Below are 26,520 nucleotides of genomic sequence, written 5' to 3' on the forward strand. Positions count from 1 at the left end.
CCCCCCACATTCCCCTCTGTCCCCCAAGTCTCCTCCATTTCCTGTTTCCCTCTCTGTCCCCCAAGCTCCCCTCTGTCCCCCAAGCTCCCCTCTGTCCTCTAAGCTTCCCCTTGTTCCCCACATCCCCTCTATCGGCCCATATCCACCCACTTCCCCCCACACCCTCTATCCTCCCTCCCTCCCCTCTGTCCCCTCGTGCCCCATCCCCCTGTCTCCCTCTGTGCCCACCACTCTCTGGCTTGGCTGTCTGCCCATGGGTTTCTCTCCTGCGTGATTCCGTGCCTGCTTTGTGTTTACGTCTGATCTGTTCCGCCCCAGCCCCCAGGATCTCTGACATCCTGAACTCTGTGAGGAGGGGCTCAGGGACCCCAGAAGCCGAGGGCCCCTCGCCAGTGGGGCCCCCGCCCTGCCCATCTCCGTCTCTCCCTGGCCCCCTGCCCACCCCGTGTAAGTAGCACCTTGAGTGGCCCTGGCAGTGCCTGCCCGGAGGGGCTCAGGGCGTGTGAGCCGGCAGTGGTGCTCTGGGAAGGGCCAGCTTGCAGGGGAAGGCGGGGGCACAGGATCCCTCCACTGGGTCCCAGGGAATGGCTTTGAAGCACATGAAGGTGCCACTGAGTCTCTGAAAATAGAGGTTATGATTATGAAGCATGTGTGACACCTGCGTGTAGGAAGAGTGTCTGAAAGAGCAGGTTTGTCGCCGACCCCAGCACTCTTGACCCTGAGATCCATAGCTTTTCCTGATGGGAGGGGAATGGGCGGCAGAGGGTCCAAGCGTGTGGCAAGGGCTGGCATGCCGGGAGCTGCCGGTTTGTGTCAAAGTGGACCTGCCGGGCAGGGAGAGAAAAGTGTCAGTCCCAGCCTGAGGCACTCTGGCATTCGAGCTGCCCAAGTCCAGACAGCAGGGAGCAGGTGGGGATCGGAGGGTACAGATCTGGGGGGCAGCTAGGGCCAGGCTGAAGCAGAGCGGGCGGGACGGGAAGCACAGGCTGGGCTGGGCGGCCTCCAGTCAGGGAGGAGCCAGGCTGGGCCACCTCCCGGCCTGTCTGCTGACTGCCCGCAGTATCGCTTACAGGGATGGATGACATCCCAGGGCTGCCGCCACCCCCACCTGTAGGGAGACACCAGGCTGGGGGTGGTGCGGAGATGCTCTCAGAGAAGAGGCTGCTGGGCCAAGGGCTCGGCATGGCAGGGCAGTGGCTGGGTGAGTACCTGAGGAACAGGTAGGGTCTGCGTGCCCTCATCCCATCTGCAGACTGGGCCTGGGGGCTGCTGCAGGTGACCAGGGCCAAGGGGAGTGGACACAGCAGCCCGAGAGGGGGACGTATCCTGCAGGCTTAAAGGGGCACTGGATTCACCCGGTGCCAGAGAGGGCGGGGGCAGCCTCTGGAGGGACACCCACCCCCTGAGCGTTCTGTGGTCGGCCGAGGACCCCCAGCAGGGGCTGACTGCGGGGGTCGGAGGCGAGCGGCTGAGGGGAGAGACCAGGTTCTTGAAGGTGAGGTCGGGGTGCCTGGGTGGCCAGAACTCCAGGAGGGAGGGGCCGCCATGCAGCTGGGGTGGGGGCACAGCAGAGCTTCTGGGAATGGTCAGAACCCCCCACACCCGCCATGTCCGCAGCAGCTCCTCTGATTTTAAGGGCTTGCTCTCCGTGCAGAAATGGAGGAATGTGCCCAAAGGAGCCTGCCTGGAAGGTCACCCCATCAGGTTGGCATGACCCCACCCCAGGGCTACAGCCTGCCCTCAAGGTCTGTGCAGTAGCCGGGGGTGAGTCCTCTTAAGGGCAGGGCCTGGGCTGGGTGCAAAGTGGGCAGCTCGGGACTCGGTGCCCAGGCTCACCTTCAGGGGCTTCAGTACAGACCTGCCCCTCCAGAGTCTGCCCTGAGCTTGGCTGGGGAGGCAGAGGCTGCAGGAAGGCGCTGTGAGCAGGGCAGGATGGAGATTCGTGTGGCCCTCCTGGGAGGGGCTGGGCAGGGTTGGGAGAGGGGTGGGCGAGACGTTCCAGGAACTTGGGGAGAAGAGGAGTCTGGGCACTGCCCTGAGGGCACCTGGGCCCAGGCGGAAGGTGGCCGGCTCTGGGCCATCCTACAGGCCAATCAGGGGCCCCTTCGTTCCTCCAGAAGGCACCCACCAGCTGTGTAAATAGGGCAGGGTGTCCCCCAGCCTGCCTCAGGCCCTGTCTTCTCCCCACCCACGCTCTCTAATCTCAGATTATACGAAATCCAGCCTGATCCCTGGGCAGCTGCCCTCCCTCCCGCAGCCACCTCTGGCTCTGAGAGATGGGGCTTGGGGTCCCAGGAGTCCAGGCCAGGATGAGAACCCGCTCTGGCCCCAGCTGGACTCGTTGGGCCTGCCTGGGCCTGCCACCTCACCCCAAGAAAGCCATAGGCAATTTGAGGCTCCCTTTCACGTTGGGGCACCTGAAAGTCCTGACCTTGAAGAGACTCTTGGCACGGGCAGACCCTCCAGGCCCAGACCCTGCCACTGCCTCCCCTTTGTGCCTGGAGCTGCCAGGACAGCTTGTCCTCAGCTAGCAGGCTTCCCCACCCGGGCACCCCTTCATGTTGGGCCCCCTCCCTTCCCTCCCTCGGGGATCATGCCCTTCTTCAGAGTCCCGGGTATCGAGGACACCAAAGTGCCCCATATGCTATGTGGGGAGGTGGAGTGGGGGCTGGGTCAGGCTGGGCAGCGCCGTTCCACAGGGCAGAGGCAGGCTCGGCTTCCCGTCTGTGGAATGGATGGGTGGCTCTCACAACAGACCTGCTTCCCACCCTTCAGCGTGATTACCACTCTTGATCGGAACTCTGACCACACATCTCCTCTTCTGTTTACACACTTTTCCCACCAACTCCCTTTTTAATTACAATTTGTTTAAAAGCACTGCATATTACTTCATTAGACGGAAGATTAGTTTCACTTACCACCAGTGTAAGGTAACTATAGAACCAACGCAGACTGGAAAGCACGTGAAATAGTGTCACTCTCTCCTCCATTCCAGCTGCATGCTGCTGTGCGCCTGAGAACCCCCGTGGAGTGGGAGGGCAGCTCTCTCTGTCCATTAGAAAGGGGGATTAACTAAGAGACAGGAGGTGTTTGGGACATGTGGACACCGGACTTCTCTCTTGATGCAAGAAGGACAGAGCTAGGCAGCTTAGTGGAGTCCGGCTCGGGGGCTACTGGGAGGACTGGCTGCAGGTGGAAGAGAGGTCAGACCTGAAGCTTGGGGCCACCTCCAGGAAAGGACATGTGAAAGGGGGGCATGAGGCAGGGGAGAGGCAGGTGCCAGGCAGAGGGTGGAGAAGAGGCAGGAACGTAGCAGCTGGGGTGGGGGTAGGGCAGGCCCTCAAGTGTCATATGCCACTGTCCTGGGTCCCACGGGCAAGGACAGGAACAGCCATAGCATGTGTTAGGACAGAGCCCTGTGCCTTCCCGGAGCTGGGCAGGTGGAGTGGGGCCAGGAAAGGGACTCTTGATGGCCGCAGCAGGAACTGGAGGGGAAGGGGCCTCTGGAGCCTGTAGCCCACCTTCCTGGGGGGCAGCTTTCCAGGGTCCATCAGATGGGTGGGAACTGGGATTCTGTAGCAAGACTGCCCTGAGAACCATCCATGACTTGGTCTAGTGAAAGTTAAGGAAGAAAGGGACACATGCTGGCAGCAGAAGTGCAGCTGGGTCAGGAGAGAGGGCCTTTCCAGACAGGGGCAATCCAGGGGTGCCCACGCCACAAAACACAGGCACACACAACCTGTGTACACTCACAGGCACTGCACATACACCTGCACACACAGGTGCTCATGCATGTGGATGCACTTCATGCACACACATTCCCACACACACCTGCCTGCACACATGCATGCGTCCACACATGCACAGGCACAAGCGATCACGTGTACATACATGCATATGATCACATACATGAACATGTGTTCACCCCACTCCTCAGGTGCTCTTGGCTCCTCCTACTGTCATGGTGCAGCAGAGGACATGAGGCCCCAGAGCAGACAGGTGCAGCACAGGCATTCCCAGGCAGCACCCACACACATGCATGAGCACACCTGGGCGTGTGGCGCCTTCTTCGTGGGCTCAGTCCAGCTGCCAGGTGGGCTCCCTGGTGAGGTGAGCTCCTAGAGGCCGGGTGGGAGAGAGAAAGGCAACCCCACCACAGGGCGTGCTTAGAATTCCCTCCTCTGGCCAGGTGCGATGGCTCACGCTTGTAATCCCAGCACTCTGGGAGACTGAGATGGGGGGAATCACTTGAGGTCAGGAGTTCAAGACCAGCCTGGCCAACATGGTGAAACCTCATCTCTACTAAAAATACACACAAAAAAATAGCCAGGTGTGGTGGTGGGCGCCTGTAGTCCCAGCTACTCTGGAGGCTGAGGCAGGAGAATCCCTTGAAGCCGGGAGGCGGAGGTTGCAGTGAGCCGAGATCATGCCACTGCACTCCAGCCTGGGTGACAAAGCGAGACTCCATTTCAAAAAAAAAAAAAATAAGGATTTCCTCCTCTGGGAATTTAGACCACAGACAGGTCGCATGTATGGCCATTGGAGGCAGCACTCACAGCTGAAGAGTGGAAACCACACCACAGGGCCTGCCTTCTTGGTGAAAATGGTGTCCTGCAGGGCAGGCAACTGTTTGAGGGTGGCGTCCCAGGTGTGGCCTGCAGCAGCCTGAGGGTCACAGAGCACAGCGCTGGGAGTACAGAGACCCCCAAGGGAGAGTTCCCAGGAACCTGCTTCCGGTGCACTTCTGGGGGTTTGAGTTGTTTCCATGGACAAATTACTTTGAGAAATTACTGTTACTCATGTGTATAGGTGAGCGTGTGTGTGCATGTGTGTTCTGTGTGGGAGTGTGCGTGTGTGTGCTTGCCTGCATATATATCCTCGCAGAAATGGCTGGGGACCTCACTCAAAACGATAGATCTGTCTGAAGAGAGTGAATGAAGCAAGATTGAGGAGAACACAGGCATCTTCAAACTGTATGTGTGGTGCGGTGCTTTATTTATTTTAAATGCATCTAAACTGAATAGGAACATGTTAAGATTTGAATCTGTAGAATGTAGGTTCTATTGTTCTTTCTGCATCTTCCACACGTTTAAAATATTTTACAATGAAAATAAGTTGTAGGTAAAGCAGCAACACGGACTGCGGGTGAGCGCCCTGGAGGCCAGTGAGGACCAGCTTGGCTGGGCCTGTTGGAAGCCGAGGGAAATGGGCAGGAGCCACAGGCAGGCTCCCTGGAGAAGCCTGGGTATGGGGGTGCAAGGAAATGGGGGTGTCTGCAGGGATAGCAGGTGGAGCCAGCAGGATGCAACTCCTATGAGAAAGTGGGGAACAAGAGACCAGCTTGCTCTTCCTGCTGCTGGGACACCCCTGGTCATCGGTCTGGGGAACCCTGCAGCCCCCGCTGCGCCTGGCCGCCCCCTGCTGCTTCCTCCTTCTCGGCCTCCTTGTGGCCTTACTGATGGCTCCTTCAAGGCCGGTCTCTCCTTCTCGCCTGGTGCCTGTACTCAGTAGCCCCTCATCAGAGCTGCTGGGTGAAGGAAGCACTAAGAGCCCAAGACTCGGGAGGAGGGTGGGGCCGGGAAGCTGCAGGGAAGCATGGGGCGAGGTCTGGTGGGCCCGGTGGCCGGCCCACAGGTGGGCAGGAGGGAGACTGCAGCGGATGGCGAGTGGGGCCAGGAGGGCAACCTCTGGGTAAATTGTGGGAGATTTTTTTCTGTCTTTCTGCATTTTCCAGGCATTTTGTAATGTGGATAGAACATTTCTGTCATTCACAAATATTTTAGTTAAGTAAGATGGAAGCTGTTGCACTTGGAAATGAGGAAGCCACTGGGGAGAGGGCTGAGAGGATCTCTTCTGTGAGGAGCGGCAGGAACACGGAGTGGCTGCAGCTTGCGCTCCCCCAGGCCCTCCCCTGGGCTGTGTGGAGGGGTCTGGGGGCAACGGGCCAGCGCCCATGGTCACCTGACCGTGTCTCCCCACAGCCCGGAAGCAGGAGATCATCAAGACCACGGAGCAGCTCATCGAGGCCGTCAACAACGGTGACTTTGAGGCCTACGCGTGAGTCCCCGGGGCTGGGGGGGGGATGTGCAGGACAAGGCTGTGGGACTCTGGGTGGGGGGCCTGCTCCAAGTCAGGGGTCCACAGGGCCCCTCCTCACTTGGATTTGGCCCCCAGGAAAATCTGTGACCCAGGGCTGACCTCGTTTGAGCCTGAAGCTCTGGGCAACCTGGTTGAAGGGATGGACTTCCACAGATTTTACTTCGAGAACCGTGAGTGAGGGAGCCGAGGAGGGCATGAGGGGGCGGTGCCCCGAGGAGAGCCCCTCGACCCCTCCCAGGGGCAGCCTGGTGGCTGCCTATGGAAGCCCTGCCCCTCTGTGCCCAGGGTTGGCCAGCCCCCCCACCCGCCCACAGAGGCCATACCTGGCCCCCAGAATCTCACTCTTGGAGGGCCCATGCGGCTCCCAGGAGAGCCGAGCCTCCCCAGTAAGGGGAGTTAAGAGGGAAGGGGTCGGGCTGGTGGGGTGGAAGGTGGGCACCAGGCAGCCACAGCACCTGTGACCCCCGCACTGCTGTCTCTAGTGCTGGCCAAGAACAGCAAGCCGATCCACACGACCATCCTGAACCCGCACGTGCACGTCATCGGCGAGGACGCCGCCTGCATCGCCTACATCCGGCTCACGCAGTACATCGACGGGCAGGGCCGGCCCCGCACCAGCCAGTCTGAGGAGACCCGCGTGTGGCACCGCCGCGATGGCAAGTGGCAGAATGTGCACTTCCACTGCTCGGGTGCGCCCGTGGCCCCGCTGCAGTGAAGGTGAGTGCCCTGGCCCAAGTGACAGCTGGGGCAGAGGGGTGGCCGTGGTGTGAGCGGCTGCAGCCCGGGGAGGCAATGGGGAGCAGTGGGGCCTGTGGCAGAGACCACGCCTGGGGTGCCCCTGAGCTTTCCTAGTGAGGCCACGGGAATGATGTGAGGGACCACAGCAGGCTGGGTATGGCGGGCCTCCCCAGAGGACTGAGGAGCTGACGAGGGCCTGAGCCGTGGCGCTGGCCAGAGCGGGGTGGGTTGCAGGTGGATGGGCCCCAGGGAGCGCACTCCTGGGCACTGTGCCCTGTTTGTGAGGACTGTTGGAGCCCCAGACAGGCTTCCCCAGGTGGCGGGTGCAGCGGGCCCAGAGCCCAGTTTTACAGGGATGGTAGTAATTGGGCTGGGCACCTTGAACCCCTCTCTTGAGTGGGCCCTTTTCTGGACGTTAACTTTAACCCTCCCTGCGGTGCCGTGTGGCGGACAGCAGAGCCTGGGGGTGGACGGGAGAGGGGCTGCTGAAGAGCTGACCCACCCGCCCCGTTTCAGAGCTGCGCCCTGGTTTCGCCGGACAGAGTTGGTGTTTGGAGCCCGACTGCCCTCGGGCACACGGCCTGCCTGTCGCATGTTTGTGTCTGCCTCGTTCCCTCCCCTGGTGCCTGTGTCTGCAGAAAAACAAGACCAGATGTGATTTGTTTAAAAACAAAACAAAAAAAAACAAGATGACGACGATAACCACACAAAAAAATTGACATCAGATGAAATGAAAAAAAAAAAAAAAAAAAAAACTAAAGGAAGGAAAAAGCTGTAAAAATCACTGGCATTCGTGGGGCCGCTCCCCACCCAAGCTCCACGTGTGTCCGTCTGTGCTCCTGGCCCTCTGGGGGACCAGCTGGGACATGAACTTGTCCGCCAGGCCCCCGTCGCGTGCTGAACGGTGTTAGTTTGTAGGTAACGCACACACCCCACACCTAAGGCGTCTGCATCCTCCTGCCAACGCATGGGCTCCACGTGGTGTGCTCGCTGGCTGTCGTGACTGTCAGCTGTCTCTTGGGAGGGGCTGTGGGGGCCCGCTGGGCTGCCTCCTTTCCCGCTAGTTGTGCCTGAGAGTTGCTGTTGTTCCTGCTTTCCCTTCCCCTCCTTTCATCCCCTGAAGGGCTAGGTGTGGGTTTTCCGAGCCCGGCATCCCCACACACCCAGCACAGACAGCCCTTTGGCAGAGCCCAGGCTGGCCCCTCATCCCCTGGAGTGTTGAGGAGACTGGAGTCCCGTCCCCAAGGCCATCAGAGATGCCCCCACAGACCCAGGGCTCCAGCTATGGTCCTTCTGGAGGAATACAGTGCAAAGAGGGGCACAGTTTAGCTTCGGGCCTCTTGCCGGGCAAGAGACAGTGCTGTTGGCTCCAGCTCCCATGCAGCCAGCTGTGGCGAGAGGACTCTGCCTGGGCTGGCGTCCCTCCTGTGTGTGAGGCATCTGTCCCTTCTCTACCGGCCAGCAGCAGACGCACTGGCAGCTCCCTGCCCTGTTTCCACCCCTTGGTCCTCCCCCTGGCCTGTTTGGCTTCTTCCCTACCCCGCCCTGCCCAGCCCCCATGCAGGTGGGAGCAGACTTTTGACCAAGGACTGCTGGCCTCGCTCAAGTTCCTGAGCCCCCAGTTGAGGCTGGAAGGGCAGGTCAGGCTTTGTGTCTGGGCATATTTGCCTGCTAATGGAGTCTGGGGGAGCCTGGGGCTTGGGGTTTGGTCGGGTGGTGCAGCAAGTGGCAGAGTGAGGTCAGAGGTGGTGGCTGCCGGGCTCCTGGGCCATGATGAGGGTCCATGCAGGGGTCTGCTGAAGTGGGAGTGCCTTTGGAATCTGGGCTGGGAGCAGAAGGGAGAAAAGGCTACGGTGGGAGCCAGCCCAGTGCACGTGGGAGGCATGAGGGCAGTGCTGCCCGCACAGTGTCAGGTGTGCCAGCGCCTTGGTGGGCTGCAGTGCGTGTGAGGGCACCTTCTAAGTTAGGCCAGGGATGTAGCCATGGAGATAAGGTGGGCTGGGGACAGAAACACATGGGCACAGGGCCCAGGACACCAGCGGATGGAGGGCGGGGTCCAGCCTTGTGCTCCTGAGCGTCGGCTGCCTGGGTTCGAGGCAGTGGGTCCCCGGCTCCTCGTGATGGTGTGTACCATGGGGAGGCTCAGGGACAGGGCAAGCCCGAGCACGGTGGGGCTGCGGGTGGGTCTGAAGCCAGGTTGGGTGGGAGCGGTCAGGAGCCCTGACTGCAGAGGGTCAGGGGCTCCTGCCCCAGTGCCTGCCCACCTTCAATTCACGTCGTTTTCAACAAGGATTTTCTTTATCTTCCCCCACAAATCGAGCCAAGGGAGGGGCACAGAATGGGGAACAGGACACAGGATCCTAAACTCCAAGGGGACTGTCCACCGATGAACACTCAGAGTGGACACCACCTTCCGTCCACGCTGTGCCCAGGACAGCTGTCCCCATCCACGAACACAGGGTAAACATCTGCCGGGCTCCGCACCAGTGGCTCCCTGGGCCACGGGACAGCGGCAGGGCTCACCACGGACAGCGCGTGGCCCAGCGGCCGGCCACCCTGGCGTCCTGGGGCCTCCTCCCCTCCTCTCCCTCTCACCTTGTCATCTCCACGGAGCTGCCTGTCTGGGATAATTTGGGGATTTTTTTTCTGGGGGATAATTCTTTTGCATGACCCCTAAAGAGCAAGCCACGCCGCTCTGCTAGCTAGGTGTCCGCGGTGTGGTGGTGGCAGCCGCTGGCCAGCGCTGCAGGGGTCGGCTACCCACGGTGCTGGCTGGCCTCCCCTCCCCTCTCTTTTTGCTGAGTTTCATTGTCTTTTCTTTCTGAGCCTTGTAAGTGTACAAAAATTATTCTTATTTTGTTCTGTCTCGGGAAACTGCAAATAAAAGAAAAACAGGACAAACTGCTTCAAGTGCAGCTGGGTGCTTTAGCTGGAATCCTGCCGACCTCCCGTGCTAAAATACATACTCAAGCCTAGTCCCTGGCCAAGACCTTACTTAGGCCCCTCCTCCAGTGGAAGGTAGTGCTATGGAGCCCTGAACTGGCCCCGGCAATCCTGAGCCCCTCTAGTGAACCCATCCCGGGTAGGGCACTAGTCATAGATCATAGCTCCGCCAGCTGTCCCCACCTCTTCCTCTGGTCCTCTGAAGTCTTCTGGGCCCAGGGCTGACCACCCTGGATGCTGGAACTGAAACTGGCTCCCAGCCCCCAATTTCCCTGACCTCTACAGTCACTCCCAGTGGCCACTAAAGATGAGGCCAGGGGCAGCCTCTGGGCAGGAAGGAGTCCCAGGACCAAGACCTCTGGCTGTCCTGCTGTCTCCCTTCGCCCCTGCTACCTGTATTGGCTATTCTGGACGCTGAAGACACACAGTGACCACGGAGCCGGGCTCTACTCCAGTGGATTACACAGACAGATGGCATGCAGGCCTGTGTGGACATCAGCCTTGGCACCAGATGCAGGCAAGGTGCAAGGTGATACTGTAGGCAGCCACCATGGGGGCCAGGAAGCTCCAGTGGAAGCCAAACAACCCAGAATCCAGGACACAGAGCTGAGGTGGAGACAGGGAAGCCAGATGCCAGCCCAGACTGGCCAGGTGCTACGTGCCTGTGAGCCAGGCCAGGCTTGGGGACTTTGTCCTGGGTATGGAGACAGTTACCCCTCAGGCCTTCCCTCTACATCTCTAGCCCAAGCTAAGAGCAAACCCTTAGCTCGGAGTAAGGATTAACCCCCTGCCAGGTTTCTCCCGTTCTCAGGCTTTACCCACCACCTATATTGCCTGGCCCCGCAGGGCACATGCTGAGGCCCAGCCTGGGAAAGCAACTGCACCTGCCTGTGCTATGCTGACCCTTCTCAGCCTCAGTGCCCTCCTCCCTCCCAGACACACCCTCGTGGCCCCTGCTGGGCCCCCAGTGCACCGTGTCTCTATGACAACCTGCTCAGAGTATGGCCTCGCCCTTGGCTCCCCTCCACACCTCTGTCCCAGGCAGTGGGTACATTTGTGGCAGTGCCACAGCACTTGCCTGAAACAGGATAGGCTTTAAAACAGTTCCAGACACTAAATATACCTGCATCTTGGGGCCAAGTAGCTTCTGACAAGTGCCCCTACACACTCTCAGTCCTATCCACTATGGGCGGGGAGCCTGAAGGATACGCCAGGACTAGCCAAAGCCCTCAGCTGCCTCCTCCACCCTCAACATCTGGTTAAACACTTTCACGCGGCCAAGTGGTCCTGGATGTCAGCGTCTTGCTCCCCATGGTCTGCACCTGGACAGGTGTGTAGGTGGGCAGGTGGCAGGTCTCAAGAGCCAGGTGCAAAGAATCTAGGCCAGTGCCCACGATTGCTGCAGTGTCTGTCCCTAGCATGGTATCTAGGGCTCCTATCAACTGTAATCAGAGGAGCCTTTCCAGGCCAGGCCTCCCCCAGGAAGGCTGCAGGCACTGCGGATCGTGCACCCTCACATACATTATTCCTGAGGCCCTTCTGCAGATGCCATCAGGGTAGCAGCTCTGATGAGGTTTTAGGGCACAACACACAGGGCTAAGCCACCCTGTACAGGGCCAAGCACTACAGGCAAAAGGGACACCACTGACAGACATTTCGTTCATCACTTTTGTATTTTTTTTGAGAGGGAGTCTTCCTGTCACCCAGGCTGGAGTGCAGTGGCACGATCTTGGCTCACTGCAACCTCTGCCTCCAGGGTTCAAGTGATTCTCCTGCTTCGGCCTCCTAAGTAGCTGAGATTACAGGTACCCACCACCATGCCCAGCTAATTTTTGTATGTTAGTTGAGACAGGGTTTCACCATGCTGGTCAGGCTGGTCTTGAACTCCTGACCTCAAATGATCCGCCCAACCTGCATGGGTCAGCTTTGCTCCTCCAGGAAGCAGGAAGTTTCCAGGTACCCTGTGGAGCCTCCTCTGTTCCTCAAGTTTCCACCTGTGCTTGGTGGGATGCCGGGTGGCCTCAGATTGATCCCGGGGTCACCAGCGAGGGACGGGAAGCCTACAGCAGGATTGGGATGGGGATGGGACCTCCTGTCCCCTGGCTCTGCAGCTGTGAGGCAGCTTTCCCATGGAAGTCTCCTGGTTGCAGCTAAGATCAGGCAATGGAATCAGAAATGACAGGGCTTCTACTCCAGGGCTCCCTCATCTGGTTAACAGCAAAAAAGAAAATACAATTCCTGCTAGTAAGGTCTAGAGAAAGGAGGTGAAGACAGGAGCCAGCCAGGATAACTTAGACCCTTGCACGTGGCAGTCACACAGCTCGAGGCCTCTCTCCCCCTGGGGCAGGGCTTGGTGAGGAAAGGGCTCCCCTGAAGCACAAAGCAAGCACAGGACCACTGTGGAATTTCAAGACAACTTTATTCAGACAGACGCCTCTCAAAACAGAACACTGGTAACTTAGGCAGCAGTTATTAAAATACACTCTTGCCAAATGATTTACAACAGAACATAACAGGGAGCAGGAGATCTGTGGGTGGGGCCAGGCTGGGCCCTCTATCTCACAGGGCCTGGATCAAGCCCAAACACCCTGCTTAGCAGGGGCTAACCCAGGCTGAGGTCTCGCTTCCTCTTACCACAAATTCACACCTCCATTTTCCCCACCCCCATCTCTCCCTAGGGTCCTCAAGTGGGAGAGGTAGCATCCCTCGGATCCAGGCCCACTCCACTCCACCTCCGGCACCAGAGGGCAGGCTGGGTCTGGGCCTCAAGGGATCCTGGGCTTGGGGTGTCTATGGCAATAGGAAAATGACATGGACAGGTTCTTCAGGGGTAGGCTAAAGTCCTCTGGCCAGCAGTGCCCAGAGAAAATGGGCAGCAGCCGGTAAACCAGCCAGATGGGGTCCTCTGAACCCACAGCAGACCACACCCTCCTGCCCAGACCCTGCCCACACTGGGAGTCAGGACCACTGGGACTCTGGTCAGGATAGTGGGTGCTCTCAGCAGTGTGGCAAGCTCAGAGCAGGGCTCCCAAGGACCATATCACACTGGCTCAAAACTCATAGGTGACACCATCCCAGCAGGAGCTCCCATGGGAGCTGGATCCCAGGGATGCATCCTGAGCACAGGTGGGCAGCCTGGAATATGGCACTAGGACCCAAGGGATCTGGAACATCCTGGGCCCATCTTCTGGGTTACTCCAGCCTGTTTCCAGGACTTGGTGGTGAGTGGGCCTCCTGCCAAGTGGCAAGGCACAACTTAGATCAACCCTTTGGCCTCCATTCCCCATGCAGCTGCCTCTGACTAAGAAGGAACTAGCAGGCCTATGCTGGCCAGACCACAGGTGGGGTGCTGGGAGTCCTCAGGCCGGCTGGCACCCACTCCTGGTGTCCATGGGAGAGACCCACTTGTTCAGATGCATAGGCCTCAGGCGGTTCAAGGCAGTCTTGTAGCCAGAGAGGCAAATAAAAATCAGTTTGAGAGACCACAGCACCCGCTGCTTTGATTGTGATGTTCAAAGGCAAGATGCAAGTCAAGGCAAGTGTCCCAGAGGCCCTGGGCAGCTGAGTGCACCTGTGTTTGAGCTTCCCTGAAGACGGACACTCCCAGCTGACCATCTGAACACCAGAACATCCCCCTTTCCTGGGCTCAGTTCCCAGACTACCTGCTGGTCCGACCTCAACCCATACACTCCCACCCACACTGCAGCTCCTTCCAAACCCTCCCAATAAGCCACCTTTGTGGGACTTGGAAGCTGCTTAGGATGGGCCCTGCCGTCAGTGGGAAGCCAATCCTAGCAGAAAGGTAAGCTAAAGAACAGTCTCAGGATCTGAGACCCAGTGACTGCCCACCCACTCCCAAGCCTTGGGCCTGAAGTACCGGCCTGCCTGTGGCCACTGTGGTGGGCTCACTCCCACCCCCAACAGTGGCCCCAGGAGAGGCTTTCCCAAGAGTTTTCAAACTCTACCCAACCCAGCCCTGGCACCAGGGACTCCCCACCCCCCAATGGAGTGTTAATATCATTAATGTACAGACAAAATCCAAAGATATATCAAAGATGGAGAAACAGCTGGCTCTGACCTCCCTCCCACAGAGCCTTCCCAGGGTTAGCTGAAGATGAGCCCTTTGGCATCTACAGAAGCCAATCAGAGTTTATGGTTTCATTTGCCCAAAAATACACCTTTGGGGACCTCAAATTCTTTCAAGAATCACTACCACACATATGAATTTGAACATTCGCCACCCTTCCACCATCCCTGTTTCTCCCAGGAACTTCAAAATAAAAATGGCCCCACTCTGGGTCCTCGTCTATGGCTGTCTCTTCTTTTCCAGGGGCTGCAGTTCTGATGTGAATGAAAGTGCCGTTCCAGCGCTGGGCCTCTGGCAGGCTGCATCACATGATTGCACAGCACGAGTTTTGTTTCCGGGCCTTGGAAAAAACAAAGCGTTGCTGAGGAGGAGGACTGAGGAAGTCAGGGCAGCCCCAATCCTGGCAGGTGTGGCAGGGGGAGCTCTACTGGACACAGCCAGCCAGATAAACTAGCACTAGAACGGGGTGGGGGTGAAGGCCTTGCGGGAAGCTGTCCACAAGCAATTCCCATACCAAGCACAAGACGGGCCACAGCTTCCAAAACTAGTCTGGGATCCTTTTTTACTTTCTTTTCCCACACTCCATCAATGCTATCAAAAAGTGAGTAAAATTCCTACCGTTAGGCCTGGTACAAACAAAGGAACAATAATACAAATGGGGCTGGAGACGGTGGCTCACGCCTGTAATCCCAGCACTTCGGGAGGCTGAGGCAAGTTAATCACTTGAGACCAGAAGTCCAAGACCAGCCTGGCCAACATAGTGAAACCCTGTCTCTACTAAAAATACAAAAAAAAAAAAAAAAAAAAAAAATCAGCTGGGCATGGTGGCCGGTGTCTGTAGTCCCAGCTACTCAGGAGGCTGAGACACAAGATTCACTTGAACCCAGGAGGCTGAAGTTGCAGTGAGCCAAGATCGCACCACTGCACTTCAGCCTGACTCTGAGACTCTGTCTCAAAAAAAATAAAATACAAATGGGATTCGCAGAATATCTTAACTTTGCCTTTAACTTTGCCCCCACTCTTGTCTTCGAACAATGCTATCTAACCACCATGGTGGTGTTTCTTCCCAGAAGATGGTCCTGAGGACAGCAGATGTGTTTCCCGGTTGGGATGTGGTTTGTAGGGACCACTGTTGCCACCTTCTCTCTAGGTTTCTGGTCACAGACTATCTTCCTAATCCCACCTGGCCATCTCCCTCCAATGTGCACATGAAAGCAAATGAGTGTAGACAGACCATGTAAATTTGTCCCTATGACTGTCCAACTATGGGCCAACAGTGCCATCTCCACATGGAAAGACATGAGCACTGACCTGAGAGAAAGCGGCAGTCAGCAACGCCCATCCTTGTCAGTTAAATACTTCTGTCAAAGGGAGATTAACTAAAAGCTTAAGTACCTCTTTGGGAAGGCTGAATTACTTGCATCTTAAAGACTTAGACTAACTGCTCTACAGAGGAATACGATTCAACACTAAACCTCTGGGGATCAGAACTTGAACCAGCCTTCCTAGACTGGAGGTAAGAGCTCAGAGCAGAGGGCAGAGCAGAGGCAGGGGTGGAACAAGACCTCTGCCTATATCTGCTTCAATGGCACCTAAGTGAACTGCCTCCAACCACTTGGGCCTAAGGCTCACCTTAGGCTCTCAGTGTACAAGGAGGGAAACCCCCATCCACTATGATTCAAAATCTAAGAAAGACCTGTTCATAGTAGAGCATGCCAGAAGCAGCAAGCTGCAACTGCTCTCTGGAGAGAACACCAAGGAGGAGACAGGTGCTAGGTACTCACAGTTTTATAGAAGGCTTTAGACTGCGTTCCAAGCACCTCGGATTTGGACACCAAGTCATCTAGCTTCTCACCTCGCTCTAACAAAGACTCCATGGTGTTGTGCTGGACAAAAGAGAAAAGGGAACCCAGCTCTGTTCAATAAGTTCCCTGACATGAGTCCCTCGTAGTTCAGTCATGGGGGAAAGCGCCTTACCGGGATTCCTCTCCAACACACACAAACTTCACCTCTAAGTGTTAAGACTCGGTCCAAGAACAGTTACTGTCCAAGTGGATGGAACAGAACCTGGTGACATTCCTGTGAAATCTAGAAGATCTAACTGGGATGTAGCAAACTTCCCAAAAAGCTGTCCCCAGCACAGGATTAGATAAACAGCACTCCAGGAAAACTCATGTATACACACATTTATATATACATTTGTGTGTGTGTGCATACGTGTGCATGTGCACAGGGCTCTGGAAAACGAGAAGAGTGGCTGGGCACTAAATGGCTGTACTGGGTTGGATAGTGGCCCCCACCCTCCACCCAAAATTAACATCCCCAGAACCTCTGAATGTGACCTTATTTAGAAATAGGGTCTTTGTAGATATAAGTAGTTAGGAAGATGGCATAGTGGATTAGGGTGGCCTCTAATTCCATGACTGATGTCTTAGAAAATGAAAACACATAAAAGAGAAGGTTACGAGATGGCAGAGGCAGAGCCTGGAGTGATGCATCTCTAATCCAAGGAACACCACAGACCCTCCCTCAGAGCCCCAGAAGACACCAGCCGGGCCCACTGGGCTATTTGTTAACAGCAAATATTTAAGGGTATCTGTTAATAGCAGCCACAGGAAACAAAGGCAGTGGGAAATGGCTGCTGAGCACTTGACATGAGGCGAGTCCAAACTGAGCAGTGCTCTGAGTGAAACATACCAAATTTCAGATGCAGACTCACACATGCCTCATTAATAAGTTTTATACTGATTACATGCTGGGAAAGTTTTATTTGGATATGTTGGGTTAAGTAAAACAGATAATTAAATTCCACCTATTTTCCTTTTATCATTTTAAAATATAGCTCCTAGAAAATTCCAAGTTACACACATGCCACAAATATATATCGGACAACACTATGACAGAACATGTCCTGCCTTCTAAATGGGCTATGTCCTAAAGGTCATCAAACTCTGATTTAGGAAATGAAAACACTGACCCCACAAGAAGGGGTCTAGAGATGGAGGCTTCACAAGAGCCAGCAGCCCTGCTACCAGCGCCCTCAGGAAGCAGCAGCTCCCTTCTCTCCCTAGATGGCCACTGCTACAGCAGCTGGATGCACATATGAAGCGGCACAGAACGAGGAGCCAGCAAGAATGTCCTTCATCCCTATGCAGTTGAGCAACTCAGATTTTCAACACACAAAGTTAACTGATTCAGATATACACACCAATCATCTAGACTTTACAACTGCAGCGAGATGAGGCTGGGTGAATAGGACTCATCCACTCCGCACCATGGGGAGAGGAGAAACAGCAGGTGTCCCAGGTGCCATGATACTCAGACTAGGACTTGAGCAACAGAAAGAAGAGACGGCTTGAGAAGAAAACAGGGAAATGCCACCTAGGTGTTAAGAAAGGTCACAAGGTTTCGAAAGACACAGATTCCATGAAGCTTTCACATCTATCGTTCATTCCAAAGCCACGTTATTCAGAGTATGCTCGGCAGACCTGCATTTGAAGCCCCGGGATGCTTTTTATAAAATGCAGGTTCCCAGGCCCCACCCTAAACCAACAACTCCAACCCCAGGAGATGCTGATGCACACACTAAAGCCATGCCTGTGTAAATGGTAAAGCTTTGTATCTGGGCTTCAATCCACTCCAGGTATCTATCTACTGCTGAATACAGGTGTAAACCAGGCACCGTATCGTGGGCAGGATGGAAAGATGTCCCAGTGCTCATATGCCGGTCAGGGAGACATGTAAGAAAGCAGTGACAAAACTGTGACATTCAGAAAGGCTCAAGCTTCAGGTGCCTGTGTATAAGCTGGACAGGAAAGGGTGTAAGAAAGAACAGGGCCCAGTCAGGAGACTGTGAGTTAGGAGTTTGCACTTTGTCCTGGGGCAGATCTGAGAGCTGCTGAAGGGTTGCTGTGCAGATCAATGACTGCTATCTGGTGGACAGACTGGCCGTGAGCAGGAAGCAAGGGGACCAATTATAGGCAAAGGCTATAGGCTGCTTGCATTTCACTTGTATGCAAAACTTAAGAAAAAAAAAGGAGTTGAAGCAGCAGTTACAAATCAGGAGATTTCAACAGAGAGATCTATCCAGAACAGAACAGTCATAGGATTTGGTACAGCCAGAGGAACAGGTGCTGATAAGGAGCCTCCAATTGGGGATATGATATAAAGGGCAGCCAGGGCCATTAGAGCAGGGTGCTCAACTGGGAGCTCACAGCAGGCTCCAGCAGAGCCATAAAGGAAACTGAAGGCCTGACTCTGGGACCCCTGTGTGCTGTGCCTCCACGATAAAAATCAAGATTTGTGCAACAGTTAAACGAGGTACTACGTGTAAAGAACTTGACACAATGCCTGCACACACACAAATCAGGAGAGTTCAGCAGTTACAAATCAGGAGATTTCAGCTCAAAATGCAGGGTTCTGGCTCTTCTCAAATGGACCTATGTGACAACTCTGGGCCCGTTTGTCAGAAGCTGCCCTGTGGTCAGTGTACTGTGCTTCAATCTGTTCACCTTTAAGGCAAACGCTGCAAGGGAAGGCACCTGTGGGGTGTGGAGGCATCTGACATCAAAGGCACCAGGCTGGAAATCCAGGCCTTCAAAGGCCAAACCCTAGGAACCCAGTAAATGCCCAGACAGGCAGTAGCCATGGGGAGGGGGCACTTGAGGGCTCCAATGGTTCCCAGCTTGGTCCCCTACAAACAATGGGTGTCATTAACCAAAACAAGGATATAGGAGAGCCAGCCTAATGCCTGGGGTGGGGCAAGGAGTGGGCAATCCCACTTCCTGGAGAGTGCTGTGGTTACTATTAAGGATGGATCTGTGCATGCCTGGCCAGTGGCAAATCGCACCCCCGCCTCAGTTCTTGGGCTTGCTCTCCATCTTCCTACTTACCAGAATGACTTTGGTCTCATCTAGTTCGGCCTGCACTTTACTCATGGGATCAGCTTCTCGTGGGTTCTAGGACAGAGTGAAAAATAATAGAGTCAGGACTGAAGTGGCTACCCGGAAACAAAGCCTAAAACTGAGGAAGGTGGACAAACTTTCACAGGTTAAAAACCACAGCCTGTTGAACAAGTAACAGAAACCCAAAGCCTGCCTAGAGCTTTGGTTCCCAGGTCTGAAGGTGGATTCTGTTTTCCACACAGAAGGCTTGAGAGAGAACACCAGCATCAGAAGCTGTTTGACGTAACCAGACCAGAACTATGAGAGCAATTGGCTTTTTCAGTTTCACGTGGATTCTGGGCTACATGGTGTCTGCATGAAGCTTCCTTTAACCCTACCTGGTATCTACTGAGGTGACCCTCCAGGGCTGTATAATTGATTGTAGCAGGGGATCCTACTGGCCAGTCTATCCTGTCAACTTGCTTGGAGAATTCATCTAGTACCTGCAAGACAAAGAAGCCTCAAGAAGCTCCCACACTGTACTCACCAGTGGTCTCAACGACAACGTTTCAACCCTGAGCACCTCACCTTGAACGAGACTCTCTGATCCCCAGAGCCCAGGAAGAAGGAATGAGGGGGATGTATAATGGCAAGAGAGAAAATCTAAGCTAAAGTTCTTTCCAAGTTTTTATCATTAAAACATATCCTAAATATTCTGAGAATCAAAAGTATGCCCGGCCTGAGATGAACCTCACCTGGGGAGTAATAAAGGTATTTGACTTTTTAAACTATAGAATTCCTGAAAAAAAGGGCACTGGCCCTCTAATTTTCCAAAGTGATTTTTTTAAAAAAGAGAATTAGTCCCCTGGATTTAAGAAACCACCAGATTTCATGTGTTTGGAGGTATTTTGGTGCTCTGGGTTATAGAATGAAGCCTCTGACTTCAAAGAGTTTACATTAATAATTAGTACTGCATACACAAATAATTAAAGAATGCTTAGGTGCTAAGCTGAGATGCAACTGACTGACATCAAGGTAGAGGGATGCAGGAACTGCAGGAGGCAATGTGGAGAGTGAGGGCATTCAAGAGGGAGACTCCTTGAGCAGAAGCACAGGGGGTGAGAACACGAGGCTCAGCTGTCTCAGAGGGTCCCGACCCAGAGAAGAGATGCTGTGACTCAGTGGCCTAGACCCAGGTCACATAAGATAGCACCAGGGAGGAAACCCACGCAGGGATGCCAAATTGTCTCTTGGGTTGCAGGGAAGGGGGCTGAAAAATGTGTTGACTTTGGACACATTATTTCATCCCTTATGCCTCAGGCACTGCCATCACCCCCTGCCCCAGTCCATGAAAATGCCCATTCATCATCCAAGTCCCGTAGAGGCAAATCAAAAACTCACCTTCTCCAGCAAGGTAAAGGCCACCCGAGATGGGTATTCATTGTCAGCAATGACCACACCTGCAAGACTGTCATTCCGGACATAGACATGGCACAGATAGTCTAAGGAGACAAGAGATCAGACACATGGATGCTGACATGAGGGCTTCAGACTTCTTTTAATTGCCCCAAATCAAAGCATCACAATGCTGGGCCAAATGAAGCCACTCTGAAGCTCAACAGCTCTGAGCAAGGCTTGTGGAGAGGCGCAGCGCGGCCCAATGGGCCACACACAGGAGCTTGGCCAAACACCTGCTTTAGGAACAGTAAATACCCAGAGGCCCAGTATGCAAAGCCAGGGCTTAAATGAACAGCCAGTGGTGCAGAAAGCACTCCCCAGACAACACGGCACCAGGAGCACTTCCAAGCATCTTCTTCAAGCTCAGGTCAGGCCAACCTGTATCTTGGGGATCTGAAGCCCCTGGGGCCCTGTGCTGCTCCCAAACTTAGGGAAGTCAAGCGGCCTCTGCTTTCCTAAAAAATCATTTCAGAGCAGCCAAAAGACAGGAAATTACCTCCCAGGGCCTCAGTCTTCCATATTATAGCAACCTGCCGGGTTTGCTCCACTCTGGTGGGTGCCTGGGAGTAGGGGGATTAGTCTAGAAAAAGATCAGCCACTGCCAGCTAAGGCCTCTAGTGCACTGTGCTAAAATCCTCATATGATTGAAAGGTACAGTTGTACAGGTCTTCTGCAAAATATTCACAATCCAGAGGATTGTTCATTTACATCACTTTTAAAGGATTCAGAGTTGATACAGCTAACCATATCCCCAAGGAAACAGAAACGTAAGGATTACAGCTTACGAATAAGAACCTTCTCGTCCTTAAGGATCTGACCCAGAAGATTCCAATGCTAAACAACAGAAAAACAAATAAAAGAGGAGGGAATGATGGTGAACCCCTGAAATCAGAAAAGAGCAGAGATAAATAAGAACAGGAATGAGGAGGAGGAAGAGAAAAGGGGATTATCACCAAATCTCTCCAGATTTTGTATACCATCCCCAATTAAGATTCAAACATGGGGTCAAAGTGCACACCCTCCAAAGAAACTGAGAAGCTGGTCAGTGGGGGAACTGTCTTTAAGTAATAAAGGTGGGAAGGACAGGCACAATTTGAAAGAGAACAGAGTAAGATCACTGAAATATTTGTGATGCCATTTTACTTCTGTGATGTTAACAGCACAGAAATCTCACATAGAGGAGGGTGGGGTCCCAGTAGAAAGGAGAGAGCTGGGTGCTGCATGAGGTGAGGCATGGCAGCCAGGTCAGCACACATGCAGAAGTTGGAGGGTCCTCTTACCTTGTTCTTTGACAGAAGCTCTAGTGCCTTTCGATGAGCGCTCCACAATCAGTTGACTCGTGAAGGTCATAAATTCCTGAACGCTAAGAAACACAAAATGTATTTACTGCCTTCTTCTTATCACCTTGTCCCCAACACAGTGGAAGGTGACCTCTCGGCTTATACATTAAGGAGACATTGTTTCTTGGTTTCATTTCTTTCCCTCCCATCCCTAGTAATAAACACTCTATAAATGAGCACAAATACTAATAATTATGAATCACTGTCACCATTCAAGCTACATCTGTTTGCTACCTAGCTCACCAAAACAGGTGAATTTTCTTGGGGATCTTCCACAGGGTACAGTCAATTTTACATTTTGGTCAGAGCACAATTTGGGATGCAATGGAGAAACAAGAAGGCAGGTCCTGCTCTCAAGGTCCCAATAACTTCCAAGAAGCAGGACAAATAAGAACTGCACTAGGAAAATATTAGTGCAAAAACTGTCAGGCGAAAATACACAACCATTTACGGCTGTGTCCACATGACAGACCCTCACATTGCCACATACACCCATAGTGAATGCTAGCTCAGGTCTGCTGGGGCTTGTCCACAGAACGAGCACAAGGCACTCTGGAAGGAATAAAAGGAAAACAGCTTATCCAAGACAAGGAATTGGGAAATGGCACATACAAAGGATGAAAGGAAGGAGAAGGTCCATCATGGGCTCAACGGAGAGATCTATCCAGAACAGAACAGTCATAGGATTTGGTACAGCCAGAGGAACAGGTGCTGACAAGGAGCCTCCAATTGGGGATATGATATAAAGGGCAGCCAGGGCCATTAGAGCAGGGTGCTCAACTGGGAGCTCACAGCAGGCTCCAGCAGAGCCATAAAGGAAACTGAAGGCCTGACTCTGGGACTCCTGTGTGCTGTGCCTCCACGATAAAAATCAAGATTTGTGCAACAGTTAAACGAGGTACTACGTGTAAAGCACTTGGCACAATGCCTGCATACACAGTATTACTTGTTGGTATCTTGAGGGACTGCTGTGATCAAAATAACCCCTCAGAAAAGAAGACCCCAAACAAGGAGGGCTTTGAGGTAGGGCTAAAATGAGACAAAGGAAGAACTGCATTGTGACAGCATGTATACAAAGGCCAAAAAAGCTGGGAAACTATTTTTTCAAGTTTGGGATCTGGTAATTAATGGGGCAGGAGGGATGTAAGTGAAGAGGTCTTATAAGAAAACAAGCTCAGGCCAGAAGCCATGACTCATGCCTGTAATCCTTGCACTTTGGGAGGCCAAGGCAGATGGATCACTAGAGCTCAGGAGTTTGAAACCAGCCTGGCAAACATGGTGAAAACCTGTCTCTATTAAAAATACAAAAACTTTAGCCAGCGTGGTGGTAGGCGCCTGTAATCCCAGCTACTTGGGAGGCTGAGGGAGGAGAAACGCTTGAAGCCAGGAGGCAGAGGTTGTAGTGAGCTGAGACGGCACTATTGCACTCCATCCTGGGTGATGGCACAAGGCTATCTCAAAAAAAAAAAAAAAAAACAAGCTCAGCTGGACATGTGTTGTTCTAAGACCTATTAGTAGAGATGTCTCTTTAGTGTTGTAGCTGTCAGTCACTGGAAACTAGTGTGGGTATCCCAAGCAAGTGAGGTGTAAGTCCTACAAGCGAAATCTCTGAGAATTCTAAGTACTAATGGGAAGGAAAAAGGAAAAAGAATCAGAGCCAAGTTGGCACCAAAAGTTCCATCTGAGAAAAGCAACAACACAGAGTGAATGTAGGCCATGGTAAAGACTGCAAATATCAAGAACTCCAAGAAGGAGCTAAAAGATGATGCAGCAATTCTGCTTCTGGGTAAATACCAAAAAGAAATGTGAGCAGGGTCTTGAAGACATATTTGTACATCCATGTTCATAGCAGTATCATTCACAATGCCTGAAATGTGGAAGCAGCCCAAGTGTCCACTGACAGATGAATGGATAAACAAAATGTGAATACAGACAATGGATTATTCAGCCTTCAAAAGGAAATTCTGATATGTACAACAAGATGCCTGAGCCTTGAGGACATTATGCTACGTGAAATAAGCCAGACACACAAAAACTATATGATTCCATTTATCTTAAGCTGCCAGAAAAGTCACAATCACAGAGACAAATTAGAATGGTGGCTGCCATGAGCTGGGGGTGATGGGAATGGGGAGTTGGTGTTTAACAGAAACAAGTTTGATAAAAAGGAGTTCTGGAGACTGGTGACAGTGATCGCTGCACAACACTATCAATCTATCTTGTATCACTGCACTCACTCCACCCTTAAAGACAGTGAAGATGATAAATTTTATGTGCCATTTTACTACAATTAAAAAACAATTTTTTAAAAGAACTCAAAGGAGCAGAAAGTTTCAACAAAATAAGAGATTTTTTTTTTTACATCCAGCAAGTCACTAGCAAAGAACTCTCATCAAGAACCAGCTGCACTGAAGCAGGGAAAACAGAATCCAAATGGCAGATTCCATCAGACTTTGAGACAAAATGACCGTGGAAACTGACCATGCAGGGTCCTTCTTCTTTGGTGCCTGAGTCACTCCACTCCCTCCCATGAATGGTCTGGAAGTGTCTGTTGTACTTCTAACACGTCCCAGCAATTAAAGCACTCCAGAAACATTTAAAAGCTTGTAAGCCCTACAGATCCCATGCTTCTTTTGAGTCTTCAGTGTGGAATCCTTTTGTACGACTAGTGTCCAAGAAAAAAGGGTTAAATCTGGCTTTCAGTTCTAGCTCGTTGTGGTATAATCTCTTGGTACCTCAGTGACTTCACCCATCAAAAAAAAAAAAAGTATATCAGTATCTCTCACACTGAATTGTTGGGAAGCCCTGCCCGATAATCAAAGTATGGCTCTCAAGATGTGGCACCCAGGCTCCCAGAGTCGGAATCCCTGGATGGAAGGTGTTGGTCTAACATATAGATTTCGAGGCCTCGATCTACTAATTTAGAACATCTGGGCATGAAGCTTGGAAACCTGCACTCCATTTTACATTACCCTTAAAATTTTTACAAGTCAGAAATTTGAAAAACACTGTGTAGAGAGCTATATTCTAGCATAGCATAAGCTTTTTAAGAGCGAATGTTGGATGATTCCTCAGAGGTACAGTCCACGGGCAGATTCCACTACAGGAGGCCAAGCCCGAACCACGGACCCTGGGCCATCCCCGCCCCTCCCCAGACTGGAACTGCAGCCTTCTCTGATCCCAGGCCCTCGGGCACCCCGCCCAACCCCTACCCTCCAGCCTCCTCCATCCTCCCCTGATCCATCCCTCGACCCTGGCCCCAGTCCTCTCCGCCCGATCCCCACGGCCCACCCGCCTGCGCCACTCACCTGGATCTCTGGAAAAAGCTGAAGGAAGACACATCGTGCGCGGCTTTGAGCAGCACCACCTTGGCGTCGCCTTTGTAGAGGACGCTGAGGCTATATAGCTTCATGGCTCCGTGCCTTCAGGCCGTCCGCCTGCCCAGCCGCGGGACCCGCTCTCAGGGAGCAGCGCGGCCGCCGCCTCTTCGGACCGCCGCCGCCCACCGGCCTCTCAGCCGCCGGCTGCTGACGGGGCCACCGCCGGCTTCCTCCTCCTGGTTCGCAATCCACTTCCGGATCCGGTCAGCCTGGCTGTGGGTTCTCATACCCCGGATGCAGAAAGGAGTGGACGGGGGCACATTGCAGCGAGAGGCGGAACCCCACGCCTCCCGTGAGCCTGGCCCCTCCCTGCTCTCCAGGTGGAGTCGGCCGCAAGGTGGGGTACTGTGCCGTCTTGTGTTGCGTGGTGCTGGGCCTCTCGGAGCGGCTTGAACCCTCCGTCGTGGTCCCCAGCCCCTCAGGGCTGTGCTGAGCCGTCCAGGTCACTCTCACTCTGTACGCCAGGTAACAAGTGCAGTCTATAGGTCCATAGCTACTTCTTGGGCAGTGAAACCCAGGGCAACACCGAGGCGCCAGTTCTCTGCATATCTTCCGAGAGGCAGGACCCTTTTGTTTCAGAGGCCCCTTCAGGTTTCAGATCATTGACTGCTCCTGCCGCGTGGAGGAGCAGACCCCGGGTGACACGGGACCCCAAGGCACAAGGCTGCCGGGATGCATGGGAAAACACTGATTTAGGACTTCACAGAGGAGCAGAGCCTGTTTACCTCTAAAGCCGGCAGAAATTGAGTTCCACACTGCAAGGAGCAGCTTGGTGCACAGTGACGTTGAGAACTTTTTGCTTGAGTTGTTGAAAGAAAGCAAGCCCACGGATGGGAATGAGTGAGGCACAGTTCCCTGAAGATGCCGTACCTTGCCCATTTCTTGTGTAGTAAGTGATATCACGTGTTACTAAACTAAACGGGGTGCGTTTGCCTACGCACAACGTAAAACCAAACATCCAAGCATTGGATTTTTGTAGCAAGAAAGATTTGTTTTCAAGCAGCCTTGCAAGGAGACAGAAAATGGGCTCAAATCGGTCTCCCAGTACTTGCTTCGCAGCAGTAGATTTAAGGGAGAGATTTTGGAGGCGGAGTTTCGAGCTGGGCAGTGATTGGCTGAAACGAAGAAGCGGTTAGAAAATCCCTTGGCCATATGCTGTTGCTTCTTCATACTGTTTCCTGGGTCACGTGCAAATTCAGGAGAGTTGGTATAAAACAAAAATGTGGAAATTCGGGCTGTGACATCAAAGACCCACTCATCAGGCTAATAAGTCTATTTTGCCAAGGCTCCAGTCGGCCATATTGGTTGCAACCTGTTTCAGCAAGTTGTATAAGCAGAGGGCATTATAGCAAACTGTTTATCAGCTGCCCTGCAAGACAAGATAAAGATTTCTATTAGTTACTAGTTTCTTTAACCCCCTCAGACACAGCTTCACATGTAATCAGAAAGGAACTTGCAAGACATATGCATCTGAAAGGACCTTGGTCTTTGGAAGTTGTCAGTAAAGGTCACAAAATCATGATGCCAGAAGCAGCCGTATCTGAGATTATGGGAAAGAGATGATATATTGAAAAAACAACAGCATCACTTTA

At 53.4% G+C, this 26,520-nt stretch overlaps 2 protein-coding genes across 20 annotated transcripts in view; one reads left to right on the forward strand and one right to left on the reverse strand.

The window, feature by feature from the left end:
- CAMK2B (calcium/calmodulin dependent protein kinase II beta) overlaps positions 1-7,522 on the forward strand; it is a 104,868-nt gene extending 97,346 nt beyond the window's left edge. For 10 of the 19 annotated variants that reach the window (XM_032244356.1, XM_032244345.1, XM_032244348.1 and 7 more), the window contains 5 exons: positions 319-447; positions 5,982-6,057; positions 6,175-6,269; positions 6,582-6,816; positions 7,354-7,522. In XM_032244356.1, the coding sequence (XP_032100247.1) occupies positions 319-447; positions 5,982-6,057; positions 6,175-6,269; positions 6,582-6,814 (533 nt within the window). In that variant the 3' untranslated portion in view covers positions 6,815-6,816; positions 7,354-7,522. Of the gene's footprint in view, positions 1-318; positions 448-5,981; positions 6,058-6,174; positions 6,270-6,581; positions 6,817-7,287 lie in introns of all 19 variants that reach the window. The other 9 variants (XM_032244355.1, XM_032244359.1, XM_032244361.1 and 6 more) reach the window with 2 other exon arrangements.
- A 4,661-nt stretch (positions 7,523-12,183) lies between these two features.
- YKT6 (YKT6 v-SNARE homolog) lies at positions 12,184-25,166 on the reverse strand. The gene is made up of 7 exons (XM_032244366.1): positions 24,857-25,166; positions 21,489-21,571; positions 20,152-20,252; positions 19,149-19,253; positions 18,760-18,825; positions 15,652-15,753; positions 12,184-14,207 (listed from the first exon to the last, which is right to left on the reverse strand). The coding sequence occupies exons 1-7, from the start codon at positions 24,958-24,960 to the stop codon at positions 14,172-14,174; spliced, it is 597 nt and encodes a 198-aa protein (XP_032100257.1). The 5' UTR covers positions 24,961-25,166; the 3' UTR covers positions 12,184-14,171.
- Positions 25,167-26,520: the final 1,354 nt, after the last annotated feature.

Source organism: Sapajus apella, unplaced genomic scaffold (assembly GCF_009761245.1).
Source record: "Sapajus apella isolate SASKATOON/1434 unplaced genomic scaffold, GSC_monkey_1.0 scaffold54, whole genome shotgun sequence".
Classification (NCBI taxonomy): domain Eukaryota; kingdom Metazoa; phylum Chordata; class Mammalia; order Primates; family Cebidae; genus Sapajus; species Sapajus apella.